This window comes from Pan paniscus, chromosome 2 (assembly GCF_029289425.2).
Source record: "Pan paniscus chromosome 2, NHGRI_mPanPan1-v2.0_pri, whole genome shotgun sequence".
In the NCBI taxonomy this organism is placed as follows: Eukaryota; Metazoa; Chordata; class Mammalia; order Primates; family Hominidae; genus Pan; species Pan paniscus.
The window spans coordinates 103,486,685-103,509,319 of record NC_085926.1 but is presented as its reverse complement, the minus strand read 5'-3'; the positions used below and the strand labels follow the sequence as shown (position 1 = coordinate 103,509,319).

At 36.1% G+C, this 22,635-nt stretch overlaps 1 protein-coding gene across 3 annotated transcripts in view; it reads right to left on the bottom strand.

Annotated features, from left to right (window-relative positions):
* ALCAM (activated leukocyte cell adhesion molecule) overlaps positions 1 to 22,635 on the bottom strand; it is a 210,624-nt gene that overhangs the window by 20,601 nt on the left and 167,388 nt on the right. Inside the window, exons 5-14 of one of the 3 annotated variants that reach the window (XM_055110228.2) lie at positions 22,378 to 22,465; positions 21,225 to 21,407; positions 15,945 to 16,072; positions 14,280 to 14,412; positions 10,715 to 10,827; positions 8,768 to 8,903; positions 8,525 to 8,662; positions 5,804 to 5,932; positions 3,883 to 3,921; positions 3,477 to 3,594 (exon numbers count right to left, since the gene is read on the bottom strand). In XM_055110228.2, coding sequence (XP_054966203.1) covers positions 3,477 to 3,594; positions 3,883 to 3,921; positions 5,804 to 5,932; positions 8,525 to 8,662; positions 8,768 to 8,903; positions 10,715 to 10,827; positions 14,280 to 14,412; positions 15,945 to 16,072; positions 21,225 to 21,407; positions 22,378 to 22,465 — 1,205 coding nt within the window. Of the gene's footprint in view, positions 1 to 3,476; positions 3,595 to 3,882; positions 3,922 to 5,774; positions 5,937 to 8,524; positions 8,663 to 8,767; positions 8,904 to 10,714; positions 10,828 to 14,279; positions 14,413 to 15,944; positions 16,073 to 21,224; positions 21,408 to 22,377; positions 22,466 to 22,635 lie in introns of those variants that run through there. The other 2 variants (XM_055110229.2, XM_063602877.1) reach the window with 2 other exon arrangements.

Sequence of the window (22,635 nt, the reverse complement as noted above, 5' to 3'; positions counted from 1 at the left end):
GAAATATCTCTAGTTCTTCAATGCTTTTCTACCTGTTAAACAACTAGATATAGGGTGGACTAATTAATGCCTTTTCCTGACTCTGATAGTTAATACCCTACATACATGGAAAAAAATCAGAGTCATCTATTCTCGTCATCAAAGCACCTTCAGTTTTTTTTAACAAAAAACTTCCATTGGGAAGTTATATGGATTAAAGCAGCAAAAAAGTCAGGAGTCCTTACTCCTAAATGAATATGTCATTTCACAATGGGAAAAGAACACAATTGCCAAGTCTTTCTTGCTCCAGTTTTCCATTTTTGAAAATTATAATAAAAATATTTAGCTTCTATTAGTGAAATAAGGAGTGAATGCTGGCTAAATAGCCACTAGGTATATTAGCAAATGTACTCTTAAATTTTACTAGAAATAAAAGATGGTTTCTCTTATCTTTCTCCAATGACTTTTAAAATTATCAATGCAAAGAACTTAGCTAAATGTTGCTAAAATTTCACTGCTTTGCTAGCTGTATCACAAAAATGGCGTTAGACATTCTTAACTTGAAAGATCTTATTATGAATCTGAACTTACTCTGCATGAGCAGCTTGAAGGGTTAAGAAGACTAATTCATATTCCAAAAATGCTGGCTTATTTCAGAAGGCACAAGCAAGGAATAACTAATCAGGAATGCAAAGCACTCAGCAAATCTGAAGTATTCCACAAATTCTTAATAAAAAGCCTTGATGCTTCAGATGAGAATTGCAATTTATTACTTTGATTACCAATAATATCAACTCTGTCAGAGTTGGTGAACTTTTCGATTAGGTAACAGTTATTTAGATGAATGTTCAGATCAGGTGGTAGAAGTTGAGCTTAATTTACTGAAATACTTTAAAGGAAATGCTTGAGGCTTTCACCTAAAGACACCATGAAGTCAGTGTCCAGCATATATTTATCCATCATTTTAATTTGGGGTTACCACATGAAGAAACAAAGGAAAGAACACATACACACACACAAATTTATTTTATTCATAGAGGGACAAATGGTGTCTGATGAGATACTGGATGTTGGGGGTGCTCCAAGAATTTAACATTTATTTGACCCTAATGTAAAGAATTATAGTTTTTTTTTTTTCCAGCTAATTTTCAAGGTACAGGGAAATTTTATTTTCATTATTTTAAGAAGTAAAATTACTGTGGAGTATTCAGAAGTCATAATAAAATGAAAATACCCTAGAACACAAGCTGTTGGATTTGTGAGTAAATTATCATGGATTATAAAGGGAGGATAAGATTTGAATATCAGGAAACCTGTACACACAGAAGGAGAACTTCTATAAAATGGATGTTGCCTCTGGGCAACTGTTTGCTTTTCCTTTCACTTACATAGCACAGGCCTTCCGAATTTTCTATGGATGCCATGGACACAAACCCATGTGAAGTGTTTATAGGTAAAATGTTCATTGAGGAAAAGAACATATTTGTTACCAAGTTGTGGTGGTTAATTTTATGTGTCAACTTGACTGGGTCATGTGGTACACAGACATTTGGTCAAACATTATTCTGGCTGTGTCTGTGAGGGTATCTCTGGGTGAGATTAACATTTGAACCGAATCAGTAGGCTAAGTAAAGCAGATTGCCCTCGTCTATGTGGGTGGGCCTCATTTAATCAATGAAGATATGAATGGAACAAAAAAGGCTTAGTAAGAGGGAACTTCTTACCTGACCACTTGAGCTGGGACATTTTTTCTTGCTTCCAGTCTGGGACTGAAACATTAGTTCTTCCTGGGTTTTAGCCCATGTGGGTTTCAGACTGGAACTTACACCTTCCTGGTTCTCAGGCTTTTGGACATAGCCTGGAACTACACATTAACTCTACTGTGTCTCCAGCTTCCTGCCTGCAGATTTTGGTACTTCTCAGCCTCCGTAATCATGTCAGTCAATTTCTTATAATAAAACTTTCTTTGTACACACACACACACACCCTCTACTGGTTTGATTCTCTGGAGAATCCTGACTCGTATACCAAGTATTGGTGTGGGCTGCTTAAGACTAAGGAGAGAAAGGCCAAGATGAGGAGCAGTTGTGCCATCATGTGAGAGTGGACATCGTGTGCATCAGCGACAACACACAACAGGAGAAATGTTTCTGCCTAATGTGGCACAAAATAAAGCAAGTGAGAGAAAGTATGGTCTACTCCTTCAACACAAAGATTCTAAAACATCACTGCCTTAAATCAAATAACAATTCTGTGCCCTACAAACTATGTAACCTTAGGCAAGTCATTTAACCATTCTCTGCCTCAGATTTTTCAAATGTAAAATATGAATAATAATGGTGTATACTTTATAGATGTGTTGTGAGAACATGAGCTCAATACATGCTCATGCTGCTGTGTGACTTCAAAATTTCAGAGCTTCTGCCTCCCTTGGATGGCAGCTCCATTTGAATATTGCTTCATTGGAACTGGCATCTTTACAAGGTGAGATCATGGGTCCTGATTTAAATCTGATTTTTCTTTTGATTCTCTTTTAAGTCAACTTTCTTACGTTTTTTAAAGGGGACATATCAGACATAATATAAAATTATGTCCAAAGTTCCACTAGCTATAGACATCCCATTGCAAAACTTAATTTACACATTTATAAGATAAGGTGGTTTAAAACCCATGTTTGAAACTAGCAGCATGCCGCAGAATCACCAGTGAAACTTTTTAAAAGTGCAAATGCTGGAACCCCACCCCTATCAATGGTATCTGAATCTAGGGTTGGGAGTGAGATGATGAGAAGTATAAGACATGTGTGTATGTTAAGAATCTTCGTTGGTTCATCGGATTTTCCTTATAAACCACTGTTAGATAATTTATAAGGTTCATACGATCTGTAATATCATGTAACTAATAATGTTTAACATCTCTAAAGCATTTTTAAAGTAGTCTTGGTACTTTGTCTAATCCATTTTTAAAAACTCAAGTTGACATAATGACATGTTTTTCTCTGATATAGACTCTTATACGGATCAAAGTCAACTAACTAGAATATGGCAGTAATAACAATAAGACATTCCTATCTCAGCAGCAGTTTCATTGCTGGCCAAATGTGTCACTGCAAAGACACCTGGCAGTCCCTACAAGATGTACTAGGTACTTTTAATGAATCTTCTCCAACCTCAACCAAAAGGTCTATGGTGGTTGACCTTTAGGAAGTATACGCTTTAAAAAATTCACTCAAGCACTGAAAAACTCAAATAATTGAATTCAGGCTATTGATTGAGACAAATAAAGGGACACATGTGAAACAGTATCCCAAGCCACGTCCCTGACAAAGGCAGTGTAGTCAAAATTAGTTGAAACAAAATATATAATCAACCTGATTTGGGGATACATCTTCCTTATTGTATAAATTATATGCACGACTGGAGTGAGCAAAGTTAGCACATTGTATTTTCTCCCAGTGAAAGTCAATGAACGATGAAGATCTTTTTTCCACAACTCACTTTGACTTCTTCATGTACAGCCAGTAGACGACACCAGCAACAAGGGCAGCAAGGAGGAGACCAACAACGATTCCCACAATTAGTTTTGCCTGGTCATTCACCTTTTCTCTGTTTTCATCTGCAACAAAGAAGAAAAGTCCATGCAATTACAGACAATGCCAAGGATTTTCAGAAAGTCAATCTAGCTATTACTTTGTATTAAAAATGACTAAAGCTCACTACAGTAATTAACATGCAAACTTGTGATTTTTAAAGGGTAAAATTTTAGCATTCTTACTATCTTGTCTGATTTGGTATTTTAATTCAAGTCAAAATTGTGGACAGCTAAGAAAATTACTTATACCATGACACTTCATAAATCTTGAGCTGATAGTCAAGGAAGAAGAGTCGGCAGCATAGTACCTACCACTTATCTCGTCTGCCTCATCGTGTTCTGGAATACTTACTGAAATGAAAAATGTTAATATGAAATTAAAAACAAAATTTGTTGATATATGAAAGTCACCTTTACCATTATAGTATGATGTAATAATACTCAAAGATAAAATGTCTATTCTATAGCTAAGAGTAAAAAAAAAAATCACACTTAATGAAGTATGACCTTGCCTACAAAGAAATTTATCTTGTTTTAAGGAGAGGAGCTACAACTGCAAAGATATTAATCTACCATAGAAAATTTCATAACTGATGACCTATAGAATTAATCTGAAATCCATATTGATTTTCCCACTATCCACCACCTTTTAATAGTCATTCTTTTTTTAGGGAAACAAGTCGGCACCTAGGAAGTCTACAGTGTGATGTTTATCAACTTTTCTCAACTTTCCTGCCCGATATAGGAGAATTCATTGTCATCCTCCAGTGTCAAGGACTTACCACTAGAGATGTTCTCAAAGTAGTAGGAGTAGAGGTTAAAACTGGGGATACCTCCGAGATTAAGAAGCAACATATATGATGTTTGCAAAGCTCTCCAAATGACTCTGATAATGCCATGCTCTTTGTCCATTTTAAGAATTCCCACTGTGTTGAATTATTATCTAGTATTAAACTCTATAAATAAACTTCAAAGTGCATGGGCATGCATCGGAACTGCCAGTGACATTTGATAAAATGCAGATTCCCGGACCTCTCCTCATACATGCTAAATTGGCATCTCAGGAGGCGCTCACTGAGTTTGAAAACGACTGTATTAAATGTTGATAAAGTCACTGCAAGGCCTAGAAAACTGAAGCATACCATTCAATGGGTTAACATAAAAAGAGAAACTTGTGTTCAGGAAGAAAGGGTAGGTTCTCTTCCTAGGTGGGACAAATCAATACTCACTGAATTGCATTCTGAGAAGTCAATGCTCCTATCTTAGAATTAAATTTGTTTGGTTCTTTTCTCCTGTCAATCCATTAGGCCTTTATATTCCAGTCATAATCTGTGAGGGACCATTATTTTTTGATGATTATTTTCTCCTAGCTCTTGCTAATTCCCAGCTAGTGTAGTCCTAGCCTGCTAATGTCATATACAGGTTTCCAACTGAATGAAGAATAAAAGTTTGGCAGGTCAGTTAACATCCTGTCCAGAACTGAGCCTCATTCTAGGCCAGTCCTGATTTAAGGTTGACAAAACAATAGGAACAACTATAGAATTGAAGATTATGGACAATTTCACGTTAAATGACAATTGTTTTCTGAAGAAGCTGTTGTTGGTATGTATGTATTACCCTGATTTCAACATAGACAGATTTTTCCACATTCTCTGAGATAGTTTCACTTATCTGATTTTCGGCTATAGTTTAAATATGATATGACAAAAGGAACAATTTTGTAAACTAGATTCATGAATTCTAAAATCACTCTTGCTAGTTTGCTAAATGACTTTAAGCTTGTGGCATTCTAGTACAACATAAGGGTAGGATAAATACCACAAAGAATTAGAAGGCAAAATAATAGATCAAAGGGAATTAAAAATTTACCAAATTTAAAACTGTTGCAAAAATGTTTTAAGATGATCTTTGAATTATCTCCACTCTGAACATAAAACATGAATTAAATAAGAGAAACTTATTTTTTATTCTCTGTTGCTTTTGGGAACTATTCCTATACAGGATAAGGCCTCTGACCCATAAAACATGAAATGATTTAACTGTCAAGACAAGGATAGTACAAGAATGGACAGGAAAAAAGAAAAAATAACCTTATGATGATGATACCAAATGCAAAATAAATAAATAAAACTTACCATAATGCAGTACAGGAAGATGGAATTGAAGATTTTAAACTAATGAAGAATAACTTCAAATTTTCTTACTTTTGTAATGCCAGAAATAAAATACTCACTAGCAGAGACATTCAGGGAGTTTACTGTTCTCTCCAGTTGGTTTTCTGCTGTGCAAGTTAATGTAACATTCTCTTCAGGGGAAATGATAATTTTACTATAATACCTGCCATTAATATAAGGAGATTCCTCTGTCTGGAAAAAGAAGAAAAAAGGTGGGTTTAGAAATCAAAATGGATTAAAAAGCATAGGAAAGAGTAATGATGACTGTAATAGGATAGGCATGGTGCTCTATAGAGCATTCTGGTGTTCAAAAGCTATGTAAGATCATAGATCAAGACCCATGTATGCCAATATCTACAAAGATTAGTAAATCCATAATGAAATTTCTGTTTATGTTTCTTTTGTGAATTCTAATAATTAAGTTAATTAAACTCTTCTTTTTAAATAGAATCTCAGGTTTAGTCAACATTTTGGCCTGATGATACTTGTTTCAAAATAATTAATTGGTGACTATTTAAACACCAACAAATATATGAATTTAATTATTTATAAATTTAGTCACTGTTCTTCACTGTGGGAATTAATTCCTTCACCTTAAACCATTATATCAAAGTACGTATGTATGTATAATTTGCTCATGGGTACATGAAACCATTTTTTTCTAAAGTTTTCTGTTGTAAATACAGAGCATGGATGATTTTTCAGTGATTGCTGTCCCTCTGATGTTTGTGAGGTGTTAATGAGGGTAATCACTGCATTTAATTCCTTCAAATATAAAATACAATTTACTTTAATTTCATCCCTAGGATTTGACTCCTAAACCCAACAAGGTTGAGGCAAATAATGTACTTGCACTCTTTTCTTGGTCATCTTATGAACTCATTCCCTACATTTTTCTCTTTCTATATTGTTTGCTTTCTCCTCAACTACACGGTAAGTGCCTTGAGGACAAGAGCTATTCTCCTGTTTTGGTTATCTTCTAGTTGCTGGGGTGGAGGAGGGGCAGAGACATCTTCTAGTTGTAAAATAACAGATTCACCATGTATCTGAGAAGGGAACAAATAAAATTGTGATTATGGATGCATCAGCACAAATCCCAGAACAAGAAAAACAACATATCACCTAGTGGGCCAGAATCAATCTTTCTCCTTGACAATGAAAGATGGCATTATTATTTTTATCCTCACAGTAAATTTACCTGCTATTTTTTCAGTTCGTACTAGGATTTTTCATCTGACTTTCTCATGGAATCTTTGTTTTTGTTACTTTAAACTCTACAAAATATATTTTCTCATTTCTAGGATGGTCTTTTAAATCTTCATATCTTTTCATTAATCAAAAACTTACTGTCTGCTTACGTTTCTGTTTTCTATGTCTGTATTACCAGTACCTAAAGGTTCTTTTTTGCTGCACTTATCACTTAATTGAACTAGAGAGCAAAAACAATAGAGTAGAAAAGAAACCACCATTTTTGATGCTAAAAATAGATCTGCACATTGTCAGCAATTTAGATGGTTCAAGTCTTTATTCCAAATCAAGAAAACTGCATTTTCCTAGGTTTGAGGAGCCCAGAGCTTCTTTGCCTCCTCTTATATGCTTTCTTACTGTGTGTCCCCATCACACTTAACCAAATCAGGAGTCACTCACTTCAAGTGTGCCTACTGTTTTGAGGGCTTTCCATATCTAGAGTTATGCAGCTATATATGCATCACCTATAGTTGAAAGAGCCAAAATCCACTTTGCACTGCAAAACTGCATGGCGTAAGCTGGGACAGTGGCCCAACTTCCCTAGACAGAGGAAGAGTGGAGATTTTAACTTAAAATTAATTTACAGCTCTTTGCTTTATATATGTCTTCTCAAATTTCAACTGGTTCAAAATCTGAGAAGCACAGAAGATTTAAATAATCCAGTGGTACCTCTGGGTGCTCCTGAGAAGCCTTTACAGATTATACTGAGAAGAGGGAGACATGAAGACTGTTGTAGAGAACAATGGAATTAGCAAGTATGTCAGCAACCCAAGCAGATTGGCAAATTACTGGGATTACAGTTCTGAATCCCTAGTGGTAGGCCAGATTCTCATTTTTCCTTTATGGGGAGGGTCAAAGACTTAATAGTAAGAGAAAATAACAGGTAGTGTTAACAAATCCTTAACCGTTTACTATCACTAAAATAAAAAGGTACAAATATTAAGGTCTGGTTTATGACCCTTTTGTTCAGAAGGGCACATCCTAGGCACTATATATGTAGCTTGCCTTATTCTGGCCCTAGCACTGCATAGGCATGTCAGACCACACATTCATAAGCAGTAACTGTGTTCTTCTCCACCATTCCTACACGAGGACATAGTTTTAAGAAGAAACACCCCTTAATGTGCATAAGTTGAGCACAGTATTAGAGTTCACTTATACTGAGATGCATGAGCTTATTTTGCAGAAAAGTGTATATCTTAATGTTTTAATCGCTCAAATTTTAGGAATGAATGATCATGAAGTAATACCTAATTTATATTCTTTTAAAAACAGATACTGACCATGACACAATGGTTCTTCCCTTCTCCATGGCCCTGGGATAAAATTTCTCTTTGAGCCATGTTCTTCCTCTGGGAAAATTAAGAAGTTAGCAAAAGCTTCCTCTGAGCATGTACTGCAAATTCTATGTGATAACAAACCAACCTACACACTGCAAATTTTATGTGGTAACAAACCAACCTATAGGGTAGGTTCGTGAAGAAAAAAAAACGCATTGGACGAAGTGCAGCATATAACAAGAAGACAAATACTTGCTTGGTTTATGACGCTTCCACTGCCAGTAATTGTCCATTGAATGGCTGGCTTTGGAAAACCTTCCACATGGCAGATTATTGTTTTAGATAGTCCACTGGGATCAGTTTTCTTTGTCATTTTTATTTGAGGTTTGCCTGAAATATTACAATTAAAATAAGATGTTGAACTGAGATCATAAAAGAAACCAGGTATAAAATTCTCAAAGAACAATTTGAATTAGTGCCCAAGTATTTTATTACCTTCTACAATGAGAGTCAATGACTCTCTTTTCTTTAGTCCTTCAACCTCCTGCAGAGCAGTTTCGCAGACATAGTTTCCAGCATCCTGATAATGAAGACTAGAAAATGACGGGCTAGATCGAAGCCTGATGTTATCCTGATTAAATACAAAGTAAATTACCTCATGTGGCAGAATTAAAATTCTCAGTGTATTTATTAGATAATAATTAAGCCTAAAACGATTCTTCTGGGAATAATATAAATGCAAACTTCTTTTTCTTAACTTCAGATGCTTTCAAAATAGATTTCCTTTTTCTTTTGTTGTTTTAGAGTCAGACATGTCAGATTTTTATTTCACGCTCTCTCATTTACTGAATTTATAATTTGGAAAGCGTTCTATTCCAATTTCTATGAACAAAGGAAATGTATCATTTAATTTTAAAAAATCGCCTGATATACAGAAAATAATCCTATTATGTCAGGAATTGAAATGCTCCTAAGCAGGCAACTAGACACAATCCTAAGATTATGTGGCTTTGTCCATTAGGATATTTTTTCCCACTCCCCATTAACTAACCAATAATCAGGGAATACTGATCATCACTATTTTGAATACATGAGCTGTTCATGACAGTTAATTCATAACAGTGATTGCAGTTGATTGTGCAAACAGTTTAAACCACAGTAAACTTAGTTTCTCTAGTCCTATAGTAAAACCTGCAATGAGTGTTCAAATGACTATGAATTAGTCTAGTTGCCTAGAACTTGTCTAGCCTTGTGATCACTGATTACTACAAACATATCATGCTAGATTGCAGCATAGGAAGTGGCACTTTATTTTAGTGAACAAGTTGTGATGAGGCTGTGGCTGAAAGAGAGTACAATAAGAAACTGAGCTCACAGAGTAAGACAACAAGTAACAGAGGATCGAGTGTTAAAAAGGATCAAAAGGCAGGCAGTAAAGCAATACAAAATAATTTCATCAATATATTTCCATCAAAAAGAAACTCTAGAAAAATATTTCTCCACAGTTTCTTATAAAGGTAATTCTTGTCAACTCCTATTTCAAATGGTATGTGTGTTTTCTGAACCCATCATGGGTTAAGGGTTCTTGTCACATGTCATGCTCTGGTAACAAATGCACTGGGAGTTTGGATATACTAGCCAAGGGTTTAAGTGGAGGGATCACAGTCACAACCTTTTCCTTTGGTGATAACCTTGTCTCAAATCACCAATTATCAGTCACACTTCCTTGCTCTAAAAGGATAGCCAATGGCCTACATTTCAGACAATTACAAGAGTATAAGCACTTGTTCAGGGAATACTGAATTAACTCCTACTACGTTCCAGGTATTCTACTATAGCTCAGGGATAAAAGGGATTGCTTTCTAGGAGCTCTTGATCCAGTGGAACCTGTTTTCAGAAACTTAAGAGTGGTCTCAGCAGCAGAGAGACAAAAGGTGTCTTATCAAAGCATAGTATTTATACTCAGTAAAGTCTGGCCTTGAGTCTCTACTCTGTCAGTTATGAGCTTTCTGATTTATTTCCCTTCAATTTCTTTATATGAAGAATGTGGGGAAAATAATAATCTTTGTATTTCACAGGGTTGTTGTAAATATCACATAAGGATAATGTGGGCAAAAACACACTGTAAATTATTAAGCCCTGTGGTATATAACTATGTTTGTATGTGCACACATGCGTGTGGTGTGTGTATAATTAGTATATACACATAATTGACATAACACCCCAAACTAAGTTTCAGAACACCAATTATGGATGTCACCATGTTGAGCACCTCTAAAATTTTATTGTTATTTTATTTCTCTTATCAGAAACAGAGAGAGAGAGAGAGCTGGTATATAAACACATCCATAAATATATCTACTTGAATACGATATAAAGTGCATAAGAAACCTAAAAAGAAATCAAACCAAACAGTGGGGTAGTACCAAAAATATTACTTACTTTCATCCATACCACAGTTGCATTCCTGCTAGCGGATATTGTGCATGACACGGGTAGGGCATCACCAATCTGTCTGGTCACTTCTCCACTGGGGTTTAAGGACAAATCCAAATCTGTGAAGCAGAAAATCTGTTCAAAGTGCTAACTCTGAAATGTAAGATAGTCAAAATATTTTGGAGAAGAAAAGATGAAAGAAAATAAATTTCTTCTAACTGCATTTGAACATTCAGAACTGATTTATATGACTAAAATAATTGGACTATAGCATGATTAGCCTAGTTTTTCAAGCCAGCCTTGAGACTAGTTTAGACAAGAGAATGGTCAATCTAATTGATTATCCATTTATTTGCAGTTAACATCATTGATATTTTGAGGGGATATAAATATTCCCCTAGGGCCTATCACCTTAAGAAAAAAAATCTTAAGTCACTTCTGGAAGAAAATAAAGATGATGACTAGCTAAATATTATATAAAGAGACAGTAGGGCATAAATGTTGGAAAATCAAGCATCTTTAGACAGCAGGTGATAAATTGAAAAACCATGAGATAGTAGTTGTGTTTCTTCAGAGAGAATTTACTATAGCAGCAGATATTTTTAAAAAGTGCTATTCCATTTCTCATCCAGTTGATGGAAAACAATTTTTATAAAAATCTTACTGTCATAGTCTGATCTGTATGAGAAAATTCCAACTCAATTGAACAAGTATTTATTGTACAGCTACTATGTCCCAAGCACTGATGAGAGATGCAGAGATAAATAATGACCTTATAAGTCAATGAGGTAGAGGTACTATGCTGACTATAACACACAGCCCATAAAATCAGCACCTAGTAGCAAACCTGACACTGATTTGGAGTTCAATAAATATTTGTTGAAAGATGAAAGGCAGGCTAGAAACAGAGGTACAAATGAAGACTTAATGGAAGTATAGAGAACAGAGCTAAACTGGGTTTCAAAGCAGTAATAAAGGCTTTGTAAAGGGAACACTATATGTTCGTGGCCTCTGATGGTTGAGAAGGACTTTGATAGGGGAAGATGTAAGGAAAACTTTGGTCACATAAGCAAAAGCAAAGAGATGAGAAAGCTTGGCAGATTTTGTAATGGTGAGTAATTGGGTATAAGTGGTGACAACTCATGGAAGTTAAACTCATACAATTCATTGAGACCAGACTGAAGAGGACTATGCTTGCCACACTAGGAGTTGTGTCTTTGTTCTACAGTATGAAGACTTGCCATTACACTTCAAGTTTCTCCTTCGTTTAACATGTCATAACTGCAACTTGTTGACTGCAACATCATTTTTAAAGTTCGTCTCTCCTATCAGACTGAAAGCACCATGAGGGTAGTGATTGTGACTTGGTTTGTCACTGATATATCCACAGTGGCTGACACATGGTAGACTCTCAAACATTACTATTGAATGAATGAAGGGAAGGAGCATGCTTTCTCAATTTCTCATTAATATTAAACCATGTACCATCGTGTAGAAAAGTGGAGTTTCCTTGGAATATTTGGGTGAATTGTATTTAGATGAAAATTTTATTCTGGATGAGTTAGAAGTTTTTGTTAGCTGGATAGCTAATTTTCCAGAGAGGAGATAAACAATTTTACAGGACAATGATGGACTTTGAAAGCTCTGATGAAGACTCTATGTGTGCATATATTGGCAGGGAAACAGTGACTTTCATCAGCAACTAGGAATTTGTAGGCTGTGAGACTTGATGAGCAGTCTATTCTGCAAACATGTGCAAGAATGGGTTGGCGCTTCTCTACCCACACTTCCTTTAGACATGTTTGAAAAGGAAACAAATCTTGTTTTTGGAAAATAAGCAAGCAATCAAAGATAAGTGGGTAAAAATAGGATTTTTATGTTTCCATATAATTTAGGATCAGATGTTGATTTACTTGAAATACTTTTTTTCAGCTTTTGAGGAGGAACAGAGTCAGCAATAGAGTTAAAACCCAGTGTTAGAGTCTACCTGTCAAAACCAAGATGCATTTAAATCTAATTAAATGCACTGGAATCCAATTAAACTTTTACACACTTTTGTTTAATTTTCCCCCATCACAGCCAAACACGTAGGCACTATATGGCTGCAACCAAATCTTTTGCTTTGTCAGTCTGCCATCTATCCTCCCCTGCCTTATCTACAAGTAAAGTAAATAAGAGCCCTCTTCTTTTAGAGACCTGTGTACCTTGCATCTCTTAAAAATAAGCACATCACACCATCTCTAAGGCACTAAATTATTGATTATTGGCTCAAAGACATCATGAGCAATGATAATAGAGAGCTATTCCACATATGGTTCTATCTGCTGGCTATATTCTCTTTCTTCATTATTTTATTTTCATGGAACAGGACTGGATAATATTGTTATACTGGAAGCTACTGCTTTCTCTGTAACTAGCCCCTGATGGTAGACACATTCAAACCCAAGCAACATAAGCAAAGAGTAAATGGAGAAATGGCCCAGCTGTGAACATAACAGTCCACTATTTTTACAGGGCTCTCAAGGGAGCACTCCCAACATCAGACAATCAGAAGCAACCATCTGGTTGCTTTATTCCCCAATGCACCCCCCTGTATCTCTCTCAAAAATTTAGCTCATATCCCACATGTTTTTAAAGTATTATGAGTCAAATGAAAGAGTTAGAACTATGTACTCAAGACAATTTCTAAAGTCTCTTTATACTCAAGTGGGATTGTAGTGGATGATGTCTAGAGGAAACCTTATTAATGGTACTGTTGAGTGCAAAGGACTTATTAGGAAGTTTGTAGTATACCTCTAAGCAAGACTGACATTTGCTTAAAGCACTCTGAATTCTAGTGTCACCAGGGTGTGGTATGAATTAGTTTACCGTTTCCATGATTCATCAGGTACATCAATAATATGGACTGTCATGAAGAACTCAAGTTAAATGTCTGGTATTTACGTGTGTCTTTTTCTGTTACACCGAGGCAAATATAACTTTTGGAGTATTTGGAGATCAAAAGCAAATTAAAAGTTAAAAAGTTATGTCCACAGTGATTTTCAAGAGGTTCTGTTTCCAGAAATTTCCTACCCCTCTATATAGAGTACATTCAGCCAATAAATAACTTCTAATGATCTCTACTTCCTGTTCCCAAAACTGAGTCTGTAGTAACTTTGTATTGCCTGAGTTTGGGTGTCAAATTTATTCTGTAACACAAATGATAATGCTGGGTCAACTGCAAAGCTGGTGCACTTCAAGAATATGGAAATGTTTTCTTAAAAATATACAGAGTTGTTTCTTTAAGGTCTATATGAATATTGTTCATTGACACCACAAATTGAAGACACTTAGAAAGAAGATGGAGATGTACCACTGCCAAAAGTTGCGGTTATCAGAGCCATGCAAGGTTTCAATATTGCAGTACAAATCTGGACAAAGTTGAGCTTATCCCGATGCTCTCTCTCTACTGCATCTATTGCAACCAAGTTATTTAAGAAAGATATACGTGCAGTTTATTTGAAAAGATAGCTACATTAAGCTATTAGAAGCCTTTGAGGTGAAGCTGCTGATGAAGAAGTAGGTGACTTACAGTGAACTGTGATGGCTGTTGAAGCAATCATGCTTTTTTTGTCTATCAGGGAACACTTGTAGTCTCCTGTTGCATTGCGCCTCACATCTGTCAGTGTGTAAGTATTTGAGCTTCTTATTCCTTCAGGCTGTCCCTTTTGATAGAGGCAAAATGTCAGATGATTATACTTGGTCGCTACAATGAGAACAGTTGTATTTCTTGATGAAGATAGCATTTTATCAAGTAAGATAAAAAAGGGAATGTGTTTCATTGATCACACAAAAAGAGTACAGTTTGTGTTACCAACATCTGATTCCTGGGCAAATAATTAATATTTTGGATCTAAGGAATTTGAGAGCTGATTTATTTTCTATTGATGACTTTTATTTTATTGACAGCATGGCTTTTGCTCAAGTTTCAAGGGCATTTTTAAAAAGTCCAATGTTTTATTTTTATATTTATGCCTTATGTAATTTGACAAAAATATTTGAGGCAGCTTAAAAGGAAATACGCTATATATCCAGATTAAAAGAAGAAACATAAAAGGAAGGAAAGAAAGAAGGAAGGAAGGAAAGTAAAAAGGAAGAAAGGATGAAATGAGAAGAATGGGAAAGAAAGAAAGGGGAAAGGAAGAGAGAGAGGAGAAGAAAAAAAAGAAAATGACAAAAGAAAAAAGAAATTAGGAAATTAAGACTAGGAAAAATATAGATGATGTAGGAATAATATGTTAACAAAGAAAGATATTCAGCAGATATTATTGCTAAAACTGAGACACAAATTTGGCTCTGTCATCCCTGATAGCCAAAGCAGAAACCTAATTAGTTTTAAATTTTCCTTCGCAAAGAAAACAAAAACAGCAATTAATTCATTAGGAGAAACAAAGTTTTCTGTCAGCATAAAGAAATTACTTATACTAGTCTTCTGAATAATGTAGTGAATGACATTCTTAAATACTATTGAGTACTGTGGTAGATGAAATTTGTAAGCACAACCCTGCAGTAAATGCAGTATTGAGTTGCATTATGGCTTCCCTCAATGTGAAAGTGATGTCAAACACAAAGATATGGGAGAGCAAACAGGCATCCTCAGAGAGAGCTCTCTCCTTGTCTGCTTCCAGATCCTTATGACATGCAGAGCACATCCGAGAGGAATTTTCCAAAGTATCCTCTATGCATGTCATTTCCTTCAGCTATGATATGGAGAAAAGTTGAGGAAATGGCATTTCAAGATTATACATAATGACCAAAAAAGAGCCATAGCATTATCCTAAATATAACGTGCAACAGAACTATCCCTACTTCAGAGGGTTAGAGGTGTGTTCGGGGCAATGTTGTGGGCAGATTTAGAATCCACATCAGTTCATTCACTGTCATCAGTTTTCATTTTGTAGTTATCTGCTTCTGAGGAGCAGATTCTTAAAGTTTATTTGGATAATTAAACTTTAAGTTTTTGCAATTACGGTTTCCTGTGGTTGGCTTTTTTTTTCTCTTTGTCCTTGAAATCTCTCAGCATTGAGAAAAAAGGCAAGAACAGTGGCAGGTGCAGAAAAAGCTTCCACGTGACATTTTATAGGTGGCGTCTCTTGTCTCCAGCAATAACATTTTTTCTCACTTAATCTATCCATGTAGAAGTCAAACAACAGGAAAAATGATAGTCATCCAACTGAAGTAATACTTAAGCACTTACTGGTAAGTAAAACAAAAATTCCTCTGGGGGAGGGTTGCCATTCCCTAAGCATTTAAGAGTGATGTTATCCCCTTCTTTGATGGCATTTTTTGGTGGCAGCACTTGTATTGTCACCTGCTCTGTAGGATCTGTAAGAGTTACAGACACAAGTTAACCATTTTTGTCAAGTACCGAATTACTCTGTGCATACAATGTAAATGACTAAATTATACATAATTTTCTCAAGAAGCTAGTAATGGTAATTGCTTAAATATACCTTTTTATAGAAGGATTGAAGCTAATAGCTACTTGCTATACAAGTACTAATCTTAGGGCCAACTACAAAGAAACCCTGTTACATAAAAATCAATTTCTTCTTAGCAAAATGTCTTTAACTGAGGTAGGAATGGTGGTAATTATTTTATGTATAAAAGACCATAGGAACAATCAAACTGCATGGCTTTATTATAGGGAAATTTAATTATATATTATATGAATCTTATAGTTTGGAAGGACAAAAATCAGCTAGCAAATAGCTAAAGCTAATAGATACCACTGTACTCATATTGCATAATAATACTTCATATGAAATGAAAAGAGGAGACATGAGCTAAACAACACCAGCGAGGATTTCGGCATGCAGGAGAGAAGATCTGCTTAAAAAAAGATGAATCCTATGAACTGAGGGAGAACCTTGACACAATCAACAGGACTGTAAATGTATTGTAATTTTGTCCTGTTCACTGGAGCCAAGATGCAACTTTCATTCCATTTTGGTCATATTTATGGAGAAAATAGGGCTAAAGGGTATGCTTCAGCACTCAATAGTAGAATGCTAATGAAATTAAATGCTGGATACAGTGAACCATATCTAGCAAACAGGAAATAAAATGAAGTGGTGCTGGCAGTTAGAAATTATCCACTAACCTATCCATTTGTTATGTTGCTGGATAATACAATGAATAATAAATTTTGAAATCATATAATGCAAAGGTATGTTCTATAGAATGTTTTCCACAAGACTTAATAATTATTGAGGCATGTGTATATATTTCCAAACTGGTGGCACTAAAAATTATCTATGAAAACCTATTTTTTTTTATTAGCTAACAAGTGAAATGAGTAAGTTATACTTTTGGAGGCTTTGTTCTATCTCTTGCGGTCATTTATTTACCTTTCTATAGATAAGTGCAGATAAAAAAACTTAGAAGTTTGTTATAGATTGTTTCTTTGCCTTTTCTCTATGCTTGGGCATCTCTGAATACTTGTCCAGTATATTCTGAGGTTAAACGGTGATTGATTTAATACATTTCTTATTTGTTTTTCTGGATTTGCCTGAAGTAGTTTCCTAACCAGCAGTTTCCGGTGAGGTTGAAAAGTAAATAAAATCTGGTTTTGGTGCCCTGCTGACCTTCTGTTTCCGGGCCTCTCTTGCTTTTCTTACTTCGCCCTTCTCTGACTGACTAGTGCTCATGTTTGGCCTGTGGCATGTCACTGTGGCACATCTCTGATCAAGGCTGACACAACAGAACAGCCAGGGATGGCAATCTCTGACTTCCTTCTCTATTTTAAAACTCCCCTTCTCTGTGTTCCCTTTTCAATAGGCTCCGCTTTGTATTAGAGAGTCATCAAAGGGTTAATGTAACACATTTGCGTTTTGACAATAACTCTCTGCATGTCCACTAACGTGTTTACCTCAAAATTAATGATCCCTTGTTCTGCGTTTGCCCCTGACTTTGAATTTTACTCTGCCCATTAGTAAATCATCATTTTGCCCATTACCCTGGCTTTCTCCTTTGCCCTCTCTTATCCATTCAGTCACCATGTCTTGATGATTAATACTTTACAATATATTTTGGGTCTGATTCTCCCCTTCTATTCTCACTAACACTTCCCTAGTCCATGTCCTAATTAACCTACACTTGAAGCAATGCCATCAAATTTCACTTGGTTCCTCACCTTGAGTCTCCTTCCTTTTGATCCTTTCATATATATTTCCTCTGAATCAGTTTTCTGAAGTAGCGCTTTGAATATTACAATGATACTCAAAATCTGTTACACGTTCCCAACATATGAAGATTAAAAATAAAAATTCCTTAGCCTGGTATCCACAATTTGGCTTGAACCCAGCTCCAGTGAGAGTCTTCTCTCTTACTCTGCTACATAAACCCCTACAAAATAACCAAAACTGTCTGCTGAAATTTTCTTTTCATGTATTTATTTATCCTACAGTCCTTCTTCATTTATTCATTTGTTTGGCATCTATATTGTGCAAGCCTTAAGTGCTGGAATTATGAAGTTGAAAACCCTGCCTCAATGAACGTTTCCTCTATTTGTAAAGACACCAAACTTAATAATTAAGAGTATGACCACATAAAACCTGCATATGACACAAGCATAGGACTCCTGGTAGCTATCGTTACATGCGACTAGGAAGCTTCCTGGAGGAACTGACCCTGGAGCTGGGTTTTGACACATAAATGGGTGTTTGCTAAATGATAAAGGTGGGAAAATGACAGCATATGCATAGGCATGTAAGTATTACTCTACAGAAGGAATCTGGAAAGTAGAACAGACCACAGTGGATACAGGCAGTGATGAGGGTTGAGACATACTGTAGGACCATGGCTAAAACAAACTCAAGGCATACTGCAATTGGGGGAGGGGGAAGGATATTAATCTGAGAGCTCTGGGGAGTCACTGAGAAGTTTTTATCACATTTGTGGTTTAGAAAAATATTTCTGGCAGTAGTTTGGAGGGCAGTTTATTTGGGGGTGAACAGAGAATGGTGGGCAGACAAGAGAAATACTATTTTCCAATTCATTGGAAAAATACTACTTTTGAAATCCATTGCAGGAATAGAGGCAATGAGGAATGGTGGCATAAATGTAGGCAATGTCAGAAGGCAGAAATCAGATCAAAACAAAGATTAAAGAGCTAGATTCTCTAAAACCTCGTTACTGATTGAATAGGGTAAGAAAGGAGTGGACTGGTGCATTTTTCTCAAGCTTTCTCAAGATGAATTGGCCAATTTTTTTTTTCTTGAAATGGACTCGTCTCTCCTTTCCATTTAGCGCTCTTCTTCTGTTCTCTGAAGTCTTCCTAGAGCAGTGGTTCTCCACTTGTAGTCCTCAGATCAGCAGCATTAGCACCATCAGGGAATTTGTTACAAATGCAGAGTGTCCATCACCGTCCTATACCCACTAAATCAGAAACTCAAGGCCAGGGTGCAGTAATCTGTGCTCTAATAAGTCCTTCATGTTCTTCTGATTTACACTACAGTTTGAGAACCACTGTCCTTGGGCACCTGAGCCCTCAAGACTCTTAATACTGAGTTCCTAAGACTTTTACCCTTACAACCTTGCATTGGCAATTTCCTTCTGATGTAGGTGTCTTGTTTCTCTACTGGAGTAGTACACTCCTTGAATGTGAGGACTGTCTTAAACTGCTTCTTCGTGCTTCGTGTTTTCACCATGAAGCCCACTGTGGCTTCTTAAAAGCCATGCCAAGTGCACCTTACACAGCCAGCATGATAAAATCATTTTCTTCACATCCATTCAAGAACTTCTCTGTCTACCCAACTCTGCATGCCTCACACTCACAGATAGTTCTGTTCTTTCTGAAGCCAATTTCCCAATTCTTATTACTTATCTTGATGTTCTCTCCTGTGTTGTACACCTACACTTACACTAATATGGTTTATTTCCAATTGAATATTTCTAACAGAAAGAATTCTGGGCCGGGCTTGGTGGCTTACACCTGTAATCCCAGTACTTTGGGAGGCTGAGGTGGGCAGATCACCTGAGGTCAGGAGTTCGAGACCAACCTGGCCAACATGGTGGAACCCCACCTCCACTAAAAATTCAAAAATCAGCAGGCTGTGGTGGCATGCGCTTCTAATCCCAGCTACTTGGGAGACTGAGGCAGGAGAAGCACTTGAATTCAAGAGGTGGAGGTTGCAGTAAGCTGAGATTATGCCACTGCACTCTGGCCTGGGCAACAGAGTGAGACTATGTCTCACACACACACACACAAAAAAAAAAAAAAAAAAGAAAGAAAGAATTCTGCCTTCACCTAAAAAAGTTTGATTTTAGATAAGTTATACATAATGAAATACTAATTTCTTGGGTTTAAATCAAGTTGAAAATTATTTCCCAAGTTTAAGGCAAAACTACCTTTTAATATTAGGGCAACTTTGGAAGAATTTCACTTTTGTTCTCATATAAGATATTGTGCCCTAGGGAACCAAAAAAGAAATGTAGGTGAGGTGATTCTTTCGAAAGGCTCAGCAGGCATTCCTGGCTTTTCTCTAAAATAGATGTAGAAGTGCTAGGTTACTGTAGAATACATGCCAGTATCACAAAAATTTTAGATAAATTAATAATAAGAAGAAAATCCTTTATTGCATTTTCCCCCCAAATATCTTCGGCTCTATGTTTATATTGTGATAATGACCATATAATAATAATAATAAAGTACTTAATAATGACAATTTAATGTGTGATGTAGCATGCTATTTTTGATTTGTGATTTCACTTACTCTCTATAACAACACTGTCAGTTAGGTATTACATTTTTCCCATTTCAAAGTAAGAAAACTGAGATGTAGAGTAATTAAGCTACTTTTTAAGAAATGGTAATTGATAATGCTGGGACTAGAATTTCAGAATTTTTGCTCCTAATCATTAGATTATCTTGGCACCTGTCTTACAAGGAAAGCACAGCAATGGAGAAAAAGATTCTATTCTAATATCTACAGCTAATTTAGGGCAAGACTCTGTGCCTCACTTTACTAACTAAAATAATGAAGTTAGAACAGATGACCATGAAGATTCCTTTGTAGACAAATACTCTGTTTCAAATACACAATTTAGTTAAGTAAAATGTCTTGTAATGCAACATCCTATCAAACTTATGCAATTGATCTCATTATTAAAATAAATTTCTTCATTAAAATGGTAATCTCTTATTTAGAAAGCCAGTTAAAGTCTATATTTGTCTGTCATTCATCCAGAAAATGATAAGTTATAGATCTTATCTTTAAAGAACTTAGTGTGTAGTGGAATTCAGAAGAGACACTCATAGATAAAATGTAGAGAGTGAAAGATATTATAGGATGGATAAATGTTTATTCATGCTATGGTCTCCTAAAGAGGAAGAGATTATTTGGGTGCTATCAATTTGGGGTGCAGACTGGAAGCAGAATTCAAAGAGTAATTGGATTGGGACCTCAAAGATTAATAGCATTTGAATATTATTTCTAATACATTAAATAGCATAATTATATATTGAATTACTTACAGTAAATATCAAATACTGCCTGTTCAGAATGAATTGTTTTCTGGCCAGATGGTCCATAATATGTCACCGAGCAGGTGAATGGCATTTGTATGTCAGCCTTGGTTGTCTTGTACTCCAGGGTGGAAGTCATGGTATAGAGCTGAGTCACTGGGTCCATTTCCTTTTTAAAAATTATGACCACCGCTGAAGAAAATAAAGAACACTGATGATAGGGTCTTTCATCTGACAATCACAATCCTTAACGAAACAGCACCACACCTTTGGGAAGTGTTTTTTTCCCTTCTAACTGTATTCAGCAGGAGAGAAAATTGACATGTAGTGAGGTTAGATGTCGTTTCAAAACCGTGAATCAGAGACACAGAAATAGAATCCTGGAATCCCTTTTCCCACTCACTTAATTAACTTCTAGATCATGCCATATACAGAAATTATTTTCTCTGCTCTTGATTCTTCTGTACAAGGGCTGAAAATGATGTTTAAAAAATCACGTATTAATTTAGTACATACTTAAAGTAACAGAGCATAAGAGTCATAGCTCAAAAGAGGGCAACATATTTAGATCCTGAATAGTTTAAAGCGGGGGTCTCCAACCTCCAGGACTGGTATGGGTCCAAACAGCAGGAGGTGAGCGGTGGGCAACCACAAGAAGCTTCTTTTGTATTTACAGCCACTCCCCATGGCTCACATTACTGACTGAGCTCCTCCTCCTGTCAGATCAGTTGTGGAATTAGGTTCTTATAGGAATGCAAATCCTGCTGTGAACTGCACATATGAGGGATCTAGGTTGCATACTTGTTATGAGAATCTGATGCCTGATGATCTAGGGGTGTCCCATCACCCCTAGATGGGACTGTCTAGTTCCAGAAAAACAAGCTCTGGGCTCTCACTGATTCTACATTACGGTGAGTTGCATAATTATTTCGTTATATATCACTATGTAATAATAATAGAAATAAAGCACACAATAAACCTAATGCCTGTAAATCACCCTGAAACCATCCCCCCACCCTGATCCAAAGAAAAATTGTCTTCCATGAAACCAGTTCCTGGTGCCAAAAAGGTTGGAGACCACTGGTTTAAAGAATACCTAGAACAAAGAAAGTCAGAACAGGTCATCTGAATGTACTCCCTGTCCCCCGGCCCTCACACCCACCTCCTTCAAGGGGATGTAGCACTTTTCCATTCCTGTACCATGTGATATTGCCATCTGGATAACTGTCTTCTGAAATGCAGTCACCCAACTGCAAAATAAAAAGGCAATGTTATTACCTTGGTTCAATCAGGGGCTGTCAATTTGGAAACTCCAGAAACTCAGGCAATGCAGAGTTATTCCAAGGGTTTCTTGACCCGTTTATTTTCCAACACTGACAAAAGACTGAATACATGCTCTCTGGTATAAAAACAATGTCTT